This window comes from Poromitra crassiceps, assembly GCF_964638095.1.
Source record: "Poromitra crassiceps genome assembly, chromosome: 13".
Lineage (NCBI taxonomy): Eukaryota > Metazoa > Chordata > Actinopteri > Beryciformes > Melamphaidae > Poromitra > Poromitra crassiceps.
The window spans coordinates 28,822,502-28,836,652 of NC_139644.1; the positions used below are offsets into that span (position 1 = coordinate 28,822,502).

General features: G+C 41.8%; 1 protein-coding gene across 4 annotated transcripts in view; it reads left to right on the forward strand.

Moving 5' to 3' along the window:
• The first annotated feature begins 6,020 nt into the window (after positions 1-6,020).
• The window catches only part of LOC310787565 (lipopolysaccharide-induced tumor necrosis factor-alpha factor homolog), a 15,717-nt gene continuing 7,586 nt past the window's right edge, over positions 6,021-14,151 (forward strand). Inside the window, exons 1-3 of one of the 4 annotated variants that reach the window (XM_083649024.1) lie at positions 6,021-6,041; positions 13,331-13,508; positions 14,007-14,048. In XM_083649024.1, coding sequence (XP_083505150.1) covers positions 13,346-13,508; positions 14,007-14,048 — 205 coding nt within the window. In that variant the 5' untranslated portion in view covers positions 6,021-6,041; positions 13,331-13,345. Of the gene's footprint in view, positions 6,042-6,899; positions 7,066-7,952; positions 7,975-13,330; positions 13,509-14,006; positions 14,049-14,151 lie in introns of those variants that run through there. The other 3 variants (XM_083649023.1, XM_083649026.1, XM_083649025.1) reach the window with 3 other exon arrangements.

Consider the following 14,151-nt stretch of genomic DNA (forward strand, 5'->3'; position numbering starts at 1 on the left):
CCCACTGCTCCTGGCCTGCCCACCAGAGGAAGGACAAGCCTGGATGGGATAAATGCAGAGACGATATTTCACCGGCCACCGTCAGCATGAGTGTGTGTGTGGCCGCATACATGTGTTGGGTTGTCGTGTGACAAATAAAGACAGGTAAATCTCAAATAAAGCTATGTACTGTATCTAGGCCTATGCATGCATGCATGCATGCATGTATGTATGTATGTATGTACTGTATGTATGTATGTATGTATGTATGTATGTATGTATGTATACACACACACTGTAGGATACATACATACATACTGTATAGGCTACATGCATACATACATACATACATACATACATACATACATACATACATACATACATACATACATATATACATACATACATACATACATACATACATACAGTACATATACATATACATCCTACCTCAGAACCTCCAGGATTAGGGTTTTCTTGTCAATTACTTACCAAGAAAAACAGATTTATTTTTAACCCCATACCCTCTCCCGCCCCCCAAGAATTGCCTTCCGCAAAAATCTCTGCTGTTTATCTAATCCCACTTTAAATTTCCAAAACATTGCAAAGCCTCGTACTTCAATATGTCTCCAATTTACTTCCCATAAGCCTACTCATACTCTAAGGATGCAAGACTGCTTCTCATTTCCCAAATTCCCCAAATCCAAGTTACCAACAGAAAACACTTGAAACCTTGCCAGCTGTTCACAGACATAGACTATAGAAAAGTCAAACACACACACAGATACACAATATAATAAAGTTACAAATGATGCAGTAATCACAGTTGCGAATATCAAACAACTTCTGCTTTGAGTGTCAATAGGTGCAGACACCACAAATATGATAGATACAAAAACACACACACACACACACACACACACACACACACACGGTTACAAACATCTGCTTTCAATATTTCAACAAACAAACTGAAGCAAGTTCTTTAAGGTCTGCCAGTTCATGATCGAGCAGATGGAGGATTGATCATGGATTGATCACAGACAAAGAAGTCTTAAGAATGCTCTGCATGACGAACTTCTAGGTGGCATGTATTCAAACACCTACTCCAACAGGGACACTGGTCTTTGGTTTGCCCCTGCATTCTGTGGTCACATACAACGTTGCAATGTGCTGACATCTAGTGGCCACATAGTGAAAATAGAATATGTACACTGTGGTTTCTTGGCTAAAGAGCAAAACATCCTGTCAAAGCAGTGTTGCAGCATCTGTCATTCCAGATGTGATTGGATAATGCTCTTGTGACAGACCCGATGTGATTGGATAATGCTCTTGTGACAGACCAGATGTGATTGGATAATGCTCTTGTGACAGACCTGCATGTGACCAGTTTTTTCATCTCCATCCCGACTGTCATCTGGCCCTCATGTGCCACAATCATGTGTTTATCGCACAAGCTCAAGTGTCACATGTCTGGGAGAGTGTCTGGCTAAGCATGGATATACAACCTCTGACAGATCCAAATATTTACTATTGTGAATCAGTGGACTGCTTCTTCCATAAACATCACAGAGGTCTGTGAAGGCAGCTGTTCAGCCAGCAGACTTGTAGGCTACCTCTGAATGTTACAACTATCTAAAATTATGTCTGCATATAGGCGATGAATTTGAAGTCAATTGTGAAATGTACAGATCTGAGTGAATGGAGTAGTTATAGAAACTTGGACTTGCATGAGTCAAACAGAGAGAGTTCTGCTATTTTTAGGACACAACTAAGAAATGTGCTTCAGATAAATACTTCTGGGGTAAAACAGGGACATTCAATATTTATTGTACACAGTATTTTCTTCTGTACTGTACTGTGCCATGTTTATTCATTCTAATGGTTCTATTCTGGCACCTCTGCTTGAGGACATTTTTCTCTTTCTTCTTGTAATTCAGTTTTAAGCCATCATGTTGAGTGTTACCCAGAACTGCACAAAGCACAAATAACAGTTATACTGTAGATGGTGACACTGGGGCCGAGGTTTTGCCAGATTTCACTCTATTTTGTGATCAGGCTGTTAGTAGATGAATATTGGCATTATGTGTGTGTCTTCATTACATTACATTACATTACGTCATTTGGCAGACGCTTTTATCCAAAGCGACTTACAATAACACATTTTTTGTCCGCAATAGAGCAATCAACTATGGAGCACAGTCTATGACAACTACAACTTCTGAAGGAACAGTGGTACAAGTTTAGGTTAGTATATATATATATATATATATATATATATATATATATATATATATATATATATATATATATACTGTATATATATATATATATATATATTTTAATAAAGAAAGAGAGAGAACGAAGTTAGATCAAGAAGGGCCCAGATGGAGCCTGAAAAGGTGAGTCTTTAGTCTTTTCCGAAAGATCGGCAGTGATTCAGCCGTCCTGACCGAAGGTGGAAGCTCGTTCCACCATTGAGGTGCCAGGGACGAGAAGAGTCGAGATCGGGATGAGCGACTTTTGAGCCCCCGTAGCGAAGGAGGGGCGAGGCGACCTGCACTGGTGGAGGAGCGAAGGGAGCGCTGGGAGGTTCGGAACCTGACCATAGATTGCAGGTACAGGGGAGCTGACTGGTGTACTGCCCTGTAGGCCAGTACCAGTGTCTTGAATTTGATGCGGGCCGAGATGGGAAGCCAGTGGAGCTCCTGGAAGAGGGGAGTGACGTGAGAGAATTTGGGTTGGTTGAATACCAGACGGGCTGCAGCGTTCTGAATGAGCTGAAGCGGTCGGATGTCGGTGGCAGGTAGGCCGGCCAGGAGCACGTTGCAGTAGTCCAGGCGGGAGGAGACAAGAGACTGGACCAGGAGTTGAGTCGCTTCTCTTGTGAGAAAGGGACGGATTTTGCGGATGTTGTAGAGAGAGAACCTACAGGAGTGTGCTGTAGCTCACGTGCTGTAGGGAAGACACACACATAATGGCAGGAAGGGAAGTTCACTTCCTGATTTGATTGGATTGGAAGGGAAGGGAAATGATTGTAGCTTATTATAGCTCTCACTGACAATGATGCCATGCCACTGACAGTAATGGTGTAGGTTCTGCAGAACCGTGATCATCAAGGTAAGCCTGTCTTTTTACAAACGCCAAGAGAAGATACATATTTCCTGTTATTGATTTATGTTTTGCATTCTTGCCCATTCCCACATTACTCAGTATACTTACATATCAAGGTATGCTGTAAAACTTAGATTAGGCTTCCACAGAGTTACATAGAGAGAGATTTTCACAAGCATTACATAGAGATTTGGTCCAGTTTGTAAATTACTTGTTGCCAATTACCTACACTCATTTGGCAGATTTGAAAACTCTGCTAACTGGATTGGTCCATAAAGGACCTGCACATCCTCATAACACAAAGTGGCAGCCACCAGTAGAAGGTCCCAGCAGCCCAGCCCTGCTGGGACAGCTCTGCTGTGATGGGACAGTTCTTGGTGATGTCACCGGAACTGAAATCAGCCAATGGGAAGCGTATTGGTAGACCCAACTGCAAAAGTAGGTTTCAACCTCTAGAGGGCTCTCTCGCTGTATGCAAATTAGATTAGATTAAATTAGATTTCTAACAGTTTAGTCTCGAATGTGGAGATATTGCCCAGAATCCTTCAGCAACAGCCATATACATTGGTTTTAGGGTTTAGTTCCCCTGTATGTGACTACAAGCCATTCTCCATGCAGTCACATGAACTTAGTGTATGCCCAAGCAGTGATGACACAAGCACATGGAGGTAAACCATAACACCACATTAGTTCCAGTTGCCAGTGGAATGCATGTCTTAGGACAGATCACAGCAGCAGCCCAGATGTCATAAGCACAGCACCACTATGTCATAGAGCTGAACAGGCACATGACATTTCTTGCCCATGAGAGTTCCCCATTCATTTCCTTGTTATATAAGGATTTTTCTAAATGTCTATGGAGAAAATGAATGGGGAACTCTCTTCCGGGGCTGGAAACGTCACGGAAAGTCATGTGACTGTTGAACTCTATTAACCCTCTATAATTCTCATGTACGCTTTTATTCAAAGCGACTTACAATATCACATGTTGTCAACAGTAGAGAAATCAACTGCAACACAATGGCAGCTACGACTTTTTGAAGGAATAGACTAGCACTTGTAGAAAGTAGTTTGAGAAGGAATAAGTAACATTATTATTATTATTATTAATATTTATTATTTTTGGAAGAGGGAGAAAGATGTTAGTTCAAGACAGCCCAGGTGGAGCCTGAAAAGGTGTGTTTTTAGTCTTCGCCGAAAGATCGGCCCTGTAGGCCAGTACCAGTGTCTTAAATTTGATGTGTGCCTCAAGATATCTGAATGAGAATGGGGTCTACTGGGTACCCAGTAAAGTCTCCCGTTACAGACATGCCCACTTTATGCTAATCCCATGCATTTTATTTTTGCAAAAACATGCAGTTTTTTTGCATGCAATAAAAAAATTGTTATTTTCGCCTATTCTATTTGAATATTTGTGCATACTGGGTCCCCTAAACAATCTTGGAATTGCATAAATTGGGTATGACTGGAAAGCTGAGACTTTGTGGATTCAATTAGCCCAATTGTCTTAATGTGTGATGATGTTAGTCCCCATAGTAGTCATTTCATTGTAGTGAGACTATTTCTTTTAAACTTGACCTCACTCTATAAAATGACCTATTGTAACCTTATAATCACAGCCTCCTGAAACTGTACAACCACAAACTAGAGGGCATTCAGGGGATATATGGCATGGGGATGGCCATCATATTTCCATCATAATGTTCTAAGCACTTATATACTCTGAAGTCTGAACTTCTACATTTGAATGCCTAATCAAAACATAATGTTTATTACTGATTTATGACTTATTTATGACTGAAAAACCTGAGCTGCACCTTAAATCAACCTTCAGTTTCCCAGCTTCCAGATGTGGCAGATACTGTTGACCTGCCATCTTAACCCCCTCAGATATATAAAATATATATCTGAAATCTAAAATCAAAGATCAAAGATCAAAAATTTGGACTGGACTGGTGTCTGACCCGAGGTTGAGAACCACTGCTCTAGATGACTCTTGTGTGTGTGTGTGTGTGTGTGTGTGTGTGTGTGTGTGTGTGTGTGTGTGTGTGTGTGTGTGTGTGTGTGTGTTTAGTATGACATATGACATGGTGATGACAATACACACAGTCTTATTTGATCCTAAACTCATCTATTCCTCTGTTATTTATTTCCCACAGAAGGAAGAGGAACAACAGCTATATGCTGACTGCTGCTTACTGTCCCACAGAAGGAAGAGGAACAACAGCTATATGCTGACTGCTGCTTACTAGAGCCTGACCAATACTGGATTTTTGAGGCCGATGCCAATACCAATATTAGGGAGTAAAAAAATTCCGATATCGATATATCGGCCGATATTCTTATATTAAATATACACATTATATTACATAATGTTTTTGCAATGATCCCTCAAATATCAAACACTTGACAAAGATATGACTTGACATGACTTGAGATATGTAATGTAGGCAGGATATTTTACAGCTTATCAATAAACTTTATTGTCCAAAATTACATCAATGCAATGAAACAGTAAACTGAACTGGCAATTTAAAAATTATAAATAACTAGAAATACAAAAGCACAAATAGAACAAATATAAAATATAACTTGATTTAAGAAAAAATATCAAATATACACAGCATGCTGTCTATAACTTAAAAAATACAAAATAAAAAAATATTGGCCAACATATCGGCCGATACCGATATATCGGTTATCGGACGATAATATCGGTGGACCGATATTATCGGTCGGGCTCTTCTGCTTACTGTAGATACCATTGACGCATGATCATTACCCCGACATGGCCTACACGGAGGATGACTTAATCTATAATTCTGATCTGGTTTTGCACATTGGATCAAACATCTGTCTGGGAATGCTGTGGTAACAAACTACAAGAATCTTAGAATCTTACTCTTTCCACTCATAAGTTCTGTCAAGACAGGCGAGGGTAAAAACAGGTTAAACATTTGATTCTTGTCCTGCATGACAGGTTTTATGTGATTTTAGTGATTTTGGCAACAATCTGATAAATCCTCCCTAGAGGCAGGAGGCAGCTCTACTCCCTGACCAGGTGGCATTTATCAAATAGGAGGCTATACTTACAAGTGAAGTCAGTATCCAAAGATAACGCAAGGGCAGCTGCAGAGCAGACTTTTCCCTAGGGATTTCCAGGCACACACCCTAAGCCTCGCGTGTTAATAGATAGCTTGTTTATCTGGTATACTCGCCTACTCTGTTATCGTCCCTTATTTCTTTCTGTGTGTTTATCTCGTATACTGTTATCATATTTCTTGCTGTGTTGCTGTGCTAAAAGCTTTCTGTATATCCACTGTTAATCAGCAAATACAGCAGCTTTCAAGAAGAAAATGTCTATTGAGATATCCAGGCGCTTTAAGCTTTCCTTCTTCTTTCTATATCCTCCTTGTATGTGGAGAGTTTGGTGAACTGTATCAATAGGATGGAGAGTGTGTGGACAGGCTTATCAGAGGTTTATTGAAGGTTGAAGTCCTTTTCATGGCCGTGACAGGTTGGGTCACATTGTCGTGACGTGATGTGAGTTTGCCATGGGTGTTGCCATGAAAATGAATGATGTGGGAGCGGGGCATTGTGTTAAGTCAACTAAAACACTGAAAACCAAGCAACAGCAAACATCTCTCTCTCTCTCTCTCTCTCTCTCTCTCTCTCTCTCTGTTATTGCACAACTCTATGTTCAACAACATCTGAGTATGGAAGAGTAACAGGGTGGGTTGGCCGACATTATAACTCTGTGCAGGAAGAGTCCTCCTCTCTTTTTCTCTCTTTCATCACACACACTCTCTCTCTCTCTCTCTCTCACTCTCTAGTGGTGTTCTGTTCTCTGTCTCTCTCACTCTCCCTCCCTCTCTCCCTCCCCTCTCCCCTCCCTCATGTTTGACTCATTGCCTTTCCTTCCTTACTGCCCCTCCCAGGACCAGCTTCAGCTTGGTTGATGGTCAGTGAGGGGTAAGTGCTTCTGCGATCCCAGCTTATAGATATGCATGGTTATGATAGAACCCAGATAGGTTGAGGAAATTAGAGATCAGTCAGTTTAGATTAGAGAGGCGTCGTGCGGTATGGTCATCGTGTGGTCATACAGAACATATTGCTCTCAACTGTTATCTCTGCTGTCTGTGTGAAAGCTATGGGGTCTGTGTCTGTGTGGGTGGTCTGAATGCTATGTAGGCTACCACTGAGATAGCTGCTACTATTTGTCAAACACATGTCAAGTTTCTTATAGAATCAATTGGACTTTCCTTATGTTGGGCTTTTCTCATCTAGACACAGTGAAGTTTTGCCAAGGAAAGTATTTTGAATTTTGTCTTTCTTACTGTTGTAAGCCTGGAGCTACCATGTGTAACAGCAAACATAACTAGGGTGTGGCACAAAATACATTATTATTAAAAATAATAATGATAATCATAATTCATGTAACTTGTAAAGTGCTTTTCAATGACCTAAAGACGCTGACAGTATGAGTTGACCAAAAACAAATAAGAGGAACAAAACGAGCCACGAGCAACAGGGAAGAGATAGCAAATATATAGTGAAGCTAAGCATGGATACATAGCAGGAAGGGGGAGTGGGAGGGAGCGGGGCCGGGCAGACAAAAGGGGAGAGGAGCCGACGTAGATGTGTTATGGTTAGAGGATATTGTATCAAGTCACAGCAGAAAAGGCCAGCACACAAAAAAGTCCTTTCAAAGGTTTAATACCTGTAGTCTGGGTAGGGCAGCAGCACAGCACAGGGGAGATTGTATGCCTGGGAGAACAGGTAGGGTGGGTCTCGGACGGGCTGGGGAGGGAGTTCCAGAGACGCGGGGCTGCTCTGGAGAAGGCTTGATCGCCGAAGCTGCGGAGTTTGGATGATGGAACGGTGAGGGGAACAGTGGATGGATGGGGAGCAGAGTGCTTGGGAGGGTCGATGGGGGAGGAGGAGGTCAGTCATGTAGTCAGGCCACGAGCCTCCCTTTTACACATAATGGTAGCATGAGCATTTTTTGATGGATCTGATTAGATTAGATTAGATTCATTTATTAAGGACTGCACAACAAAGTCGGCAGAATTTGCTTTCGGTACAGCAATTGTTATAGCACATGAATATTGTGTCAGCATAAGACATTACAGTACAGTACATAGACAGACATATGGCAACATAAATACAGAACATTCAACATATACATTGCTAGAGAGGTGTACAGTGAGATTTCAGAGGTGAGTGGAGTTCAGAAACCTGATGGCAGTGGGGAAAGAACTGTTTTTGAATCGGGTTGTTTTGGTGGAAAAGGAACTATAACAGTTGGAACAGGTGATTGGCTGGGTGAGATGGGTCAGAAACAATTTTTTGTGCTCTTGTGATTGTCCGTTTATGGTAGAGAGTGTCTAGTGATGGGAGTGATGTTGGTGGTGTTGCTGGTGGTGGTGGTGGTGGTGGGGGGGAAGGGGGGGGTTTAGGGTTAGGGTTAGGTTAGTTTGTCGATACCCCAGAAAATCTGACTCTTTTTCACAGCCTAATGTTGGCATGTATGAAACCAGATTCTGGGAATAACCTCACCCAGCGTTGAATTCAAGTTAGCTAAAATGTGTTGTTGACAATCTGGCTGTGCTGTTATTATAATTGAATGACAATAGCCAATCATGAGCTGCATTGAGCCATTCTAGTAGGGAATGCATGTCACATCATGAGAATACATTGAATTGAATTAAACCGAATTGTACCGTATCGGTGATTAATCGACTCGTATCCAATTAGTGCTATATCATTCTGTATCGAATCGTTATAACTGTATCGTTTTTGTATCGTATTGCAGACCATTTATCGAGATGCGTAGGCTATCATATCATCTGAGAGGGAAAGATAGATTCACACCGCTAGTATAAACACATATATACTGTACGAGGTTTTGTCTTGGGTCTTGCGTTCGTTTTCCTCCTGCCAATTTTTTGAATCACCAGCCGCCACCTACTGCACAATAAGACTCACTATTAGGCTAACTCACTATGGCAGCGTTGCACTAATGGATGTGGGCCTCATTACTGAAAGAGCTTCCAAATCAAATAAAAGGTTCTGGGAAGCATATGAGAGAGAGACAGAGTGAGCTGGAGAGAGGGAGAGCGAGAGAGAGAGAGAGAGAGCGAGCGAGCGAGCAAAGTGCATGTGTATGTTAAGTGGTTGACTAGGAGCTCCATCATTCAACCCAATCGCCAGAATAAAATGACGGCATTGTATGTTTCCATTGAGCCCCACATCCGTCAAATCTTCATTCTACCACCTCCGCGTTAAGATTCTGTCCTCCCTTTGCACATCTTGCTGCCGAAACACTCATCCACGCCTATATCTCCTCCCATCTCGATTACTGGCATCAACACCACCCTCATCAATAGACTTCAACTGGTCCAGAACGCAGCCGCCCGACTTCTCACACACACCAAATCCTGGCACCACATCACCCCAGTCCTAAAACAACTCCACTGGCTTCCCGTCTCCTCCCAGATCAACTACAAAATCCTGGTCATCACATACAAAGCCCTTCACTTACTGCCCCCCCCCCCATATCACCAATCTCCTCTCCCCCTACCAACTCTCCCGGTCCAGGCTCTGGAACTCCCGCCTCCCTGACATCAGAGAATCAGAGTCCCGGACCTTCACAGTCTTTCAATCCCACCTCAAGACCCATCTCTTCTCATCCGCCTTCTCTTAAGTCCCCATCACCTATCCCTGTGTGTCTGTGTCATGTTTGTCCATTGTCTGTTACACTGTTGCATATCGCCGTCGCCTTAGTGTTATTGTATAGTGTCTAATGTCTTTGAGTCCTTGAAAAGCGCGATATGTCCCATGTATTATTATTATTACATATTATTATTACGTTTCTAGAATCTACGGAAAGGTAAAATATGAAATTTTGTTCCACGGAAATGTAAAATGAACATTTCGGTCCTCCAACACAGGCATCAGCTCCACCGGCTCAGCCACGTAACCACCTCCCTTGCCCCCGCCTCAGAGGAGCCACCGCTACTTCCCGGTTACTGTGACCACCAACTCGGCCCGCTAGCGGGTTACCGGCTACGGACCCCGGTTCGGCGCAGTAACGTGTTGCGGGAACGACAACTCGCATCGCCGGTTAAGTTTAGGCAAGCAAAACAACTTGGTTGGGTTTAGGCAAGCAAAACAACTTGGTTGGGTTTAGGCAAGTACAACAACTTGGTTGGGTTTAGCCTAAACCCAACCAAGTTGTTGTACTTGCCTAAACCCAACCAAGTTGTTTTGCTTGCCTAAATCCAACCAAGTTGTTTTACTTGCCTAAACCGTTTAGGCAAGTAAAACAACTTGGTTGGATTTAGGCAAGCAAAACAACTTGGTTGGGTTTAGGCAAGTAAAACAACTTGGTTGGGTTTAGGCAAGTAAAACAACTTGGTTGGGTTTAGGCAAGTAAAACAACTTGGTTGGGTTTAGGCAAGTAAAACAACTTGGTTGGGTTTAGGCAAGTAAAACAACTTGGTTGGGTTTAGGCAAGTAAAACAACTTGGTTGGGTTTAGGCAAGTACAACTTGGTTGGGTTTAGGCAAGTAAAACAACTTGGTTGGGTTTAGGCAAGTACAACTTGGTTGGGTTTAGGCAAGTAAAACAACTTGGTTGGGTTTAGGCAATAAAACAAATTGGTTGGGTTTATGCAAGCAAAACAACTTGGTTGGGTTTAGGCAAGTAAAACAACTTGGTTGGGTTTAAGCAATGAAAGCAACCTTTAGTTGAAGTTAGGCAAGTAAAACAATGGTTGGGTTTAGGCAAGCCTCAGACTGTTATTATGACGTGTATAACGTTAAGTACTCATGTATAAATGTGAAATGCTATGTATTTTCATTCAGAAATGTTCATATTTTACATTTCTGTGGATTCTAGAAACATTTTAATCTGGTGACTGGGCTGCATCGTTGCCCCACACCCTCAGAGGCACAGCTTCTTGTCAACAGGCTTGGGGCCCGAGGAGGGCTGACCAACTTTACTCCACAGCAATGTCTCCAAATGTGGCATCCCCGATTGATCTGCAATAGGAGGAATCAGTGTGACATCATGACAACAACAAAACACTATTATATAATGCGGAACCGCAGCAGTTAACTAATATGAGTTGTGCCAAATATTAATATCTATCTAGGACGTGTGTGTGCACGCGTGTGTGTGGTAGAATGCATTGGCCTTCTCAATGCCACGACAGATATGCGGTCTGTCTGTAGATTATGGTCTGCCTACTGCGTCTGTCCATATGACGTGCATTTATGTAATAACTCATACCATTAATTATGTGTATGTAATTCTAGCTTTATTGAATATGTAATGACTTAAATTCTTTAACATATATATATATATATATTCCACACAATGCCAAGGACATCTCCAGCGGTGACTACACTTACACTACACATGCATACACATAGTCAGTGTGTATTTATGCAAATATTTGCCATGGCACTTTCAAATTCAAATTACTTTATTTTTCCAATGAGGAAACTTTGTTTGTGGTCAGGCAAGGTCATACATCATACATCCAGGAATGAATGCCTTCAGAGTTGACAGTATTTGTTGTAACATTTCAAGCGCTTATTAGTTGACAACTGTTTAACGGGCATTTAATAGATGATCTAGAGTATCTCATGAAAATACCTACATACAGTATGACAGCTACTTATTAACTGTCCCTAGGATCAAATCAAATCATGAGAAGGCCGCATTTACCCACTATGCTTCTGCTAGCTGGAACAAATTGCCTGAAGACCTCAGATCTGCCCCAACTTGACTTACTTTTAAAAATAGACTAAAGACTTTTATGTTTACCGTCGCTTTTAACTGCTGACAGCTGTTTCTATTGTAATTACTGCTAAAAACTGCAGGTCGGGGGGATGGTTCCGTAATACGGATATACTCACAAGAGGGTGAGGTGATGCGTCAGGAGGGACGCACGCGTAAGGGGAGCTTACTAGAGCCGTACTCGTTTTAAGCAAGGTTTAGAGAAAAAAAACGGCCTGTTTGTCGACGGGCAACAGATGACGCAAGGTACAAGCGGGGGTATGCTTGGCGTCCAAACTGCAGTATAGAGGAAATGAGGACACCGTACCCAGACCTGAGTTTTATGTGTGTGTAGTCATGTTTATAGTCATGATGTCGTGGGACTCAATATAGATAAATTAATTATTCTATTATGCAAACCCAATGAGTCCTCTATAAGTTTTTAGCTCTTTTTGCAACTGCTGCGCCTGTTGCTTAATGCACTTTTTATACTCTTTTTTTAAGTTTTGTTGTGATGCTTTTAAATGTCCATTTTATTCTCTTCTTTTATTCTTTTATTTTCCTGTCAACCATTTTATGTGAAGCACTTTGAATTGCCTCTGTGTATGAAATGTGCTATACAAATAAACTTGAAACTTGACTTAAACTTGACAGGTGCAGGTGTGTGGAACGGGAAACAAACTGAATCTGTTTGTGGAATCTCAACTGACAAGCTGTTAAACCAACATCTACAACCAAAGCCAAACAGTTGAATTGATGAATGTCAACTAACGTTGACTACAGTAATAAGCTGTTGAAATGTCACAAATACTCTGTATAGACTCTATAGGCGGACTATCCAAATAAAGTGTTACCGGGGATTTCAATATAAACATGTAGATGCCAAAACTGTGGCATTTATGATTCATATTCAGCAGTTGAGTTGACATCTTTGCCTGAAAATCTATTCTGAAGTTAATTTCTCTATGTATTATCATTTTCACCTCCTCCTTCGAATTAAATTCTTCCTTAAAAGGTTATTGCTATGGGAACCCTTTGTTTCATATGTTTTTTGTGTGGTTATGGTTTCTTTTCCCTTTCCTTACCCCCCCCCCCCCCCCCCCATTTAATTCCTGTATGTATGTGGGTGTGTATGCATGTGTGTATGTATGTATGTATGTGGGTGTGTATGTATGTGGGTGTGTATGCATGTGTGTGTGTGTATGTATGTATGTATGCGTGGGAGGGGTGGGGGGGTTACATGTTAGTCTGTGTGTGGGGTACAACACATGTTTTTCAACCTGCTCACAGTTTACCCCTTGCTCTTAACTGTTGTAAATGTATATGTGTGTGTATGTATAAAAAATAAAAAATAATATACAGGAAAAAGGTTATTGCTTTTGATTTTGTGTCAGGAGCTCTACATGCTTCAAAAAATCAGTAGCCTAATACACGTTTCTTCTGTTTCCAGTAAAAGTCTTTGAAGATGGAGAAAGGATACCCACCACAGGATGCAGCGGCTCCACCCTACCCCGGGCCGCCGATGAACTACGGGGGTGCAGGAATGCCTCCGCCAGGGCCCTACCCGCAGCCTTACCCGCAGCCTGGCCCGCAGCCTGGCTTCCCTGTCTCCCCCGGGTACCAGGGAGGTCAGTGTCTATGGTCACTGCCTAATTTAAAGGATCACTTCTGAGATGTATGTATTCCTCAACTGAGTTCAACTGTAGCATGTTTTTCTGAATCATCACAAGGTGAGCATTTCCTTTATAACATATGAGAGGAAATGAGGAAACTGTAAATCCAGTGACTTGTATAGTTATTATTATTACTTTTTCTATATTTGTTTTTGTTTGTTTCTGTTTGGGGGTATGTGTTGCTCTTTTTGATGTTGTTGCTGGGACTGAGGGGTGGGGTGGGTGTAGGGGGACATGCAGTACACTTTCTCACTATTTGAGAACTACAGTACTGTAACTACATTCAGAGAGTATATAAAAAAATAAGTATGGATTGTATACCTGTGTATACCCTGCACTACACCACTGCACATGACTTGCATTTCCCTGTAAACAGTTTATATAAAGTTGGCTGTTTTAGTAAGTGATGACTAATTGAGTTCTGAATGGTCCTGTACTGTTTGTTGGGTCCAGTAGGTATTCATCCTCCTCCGGGTGCTGTACCTGTCACAACAGGTGAGGCACTGCATGTACACTATGCTAAATAGTGGCAATCCAGCATAGTGCTGATTCATCTGTGAAAATACATGCACAGGTTTCTATCTCTCTCCCTCTCTTG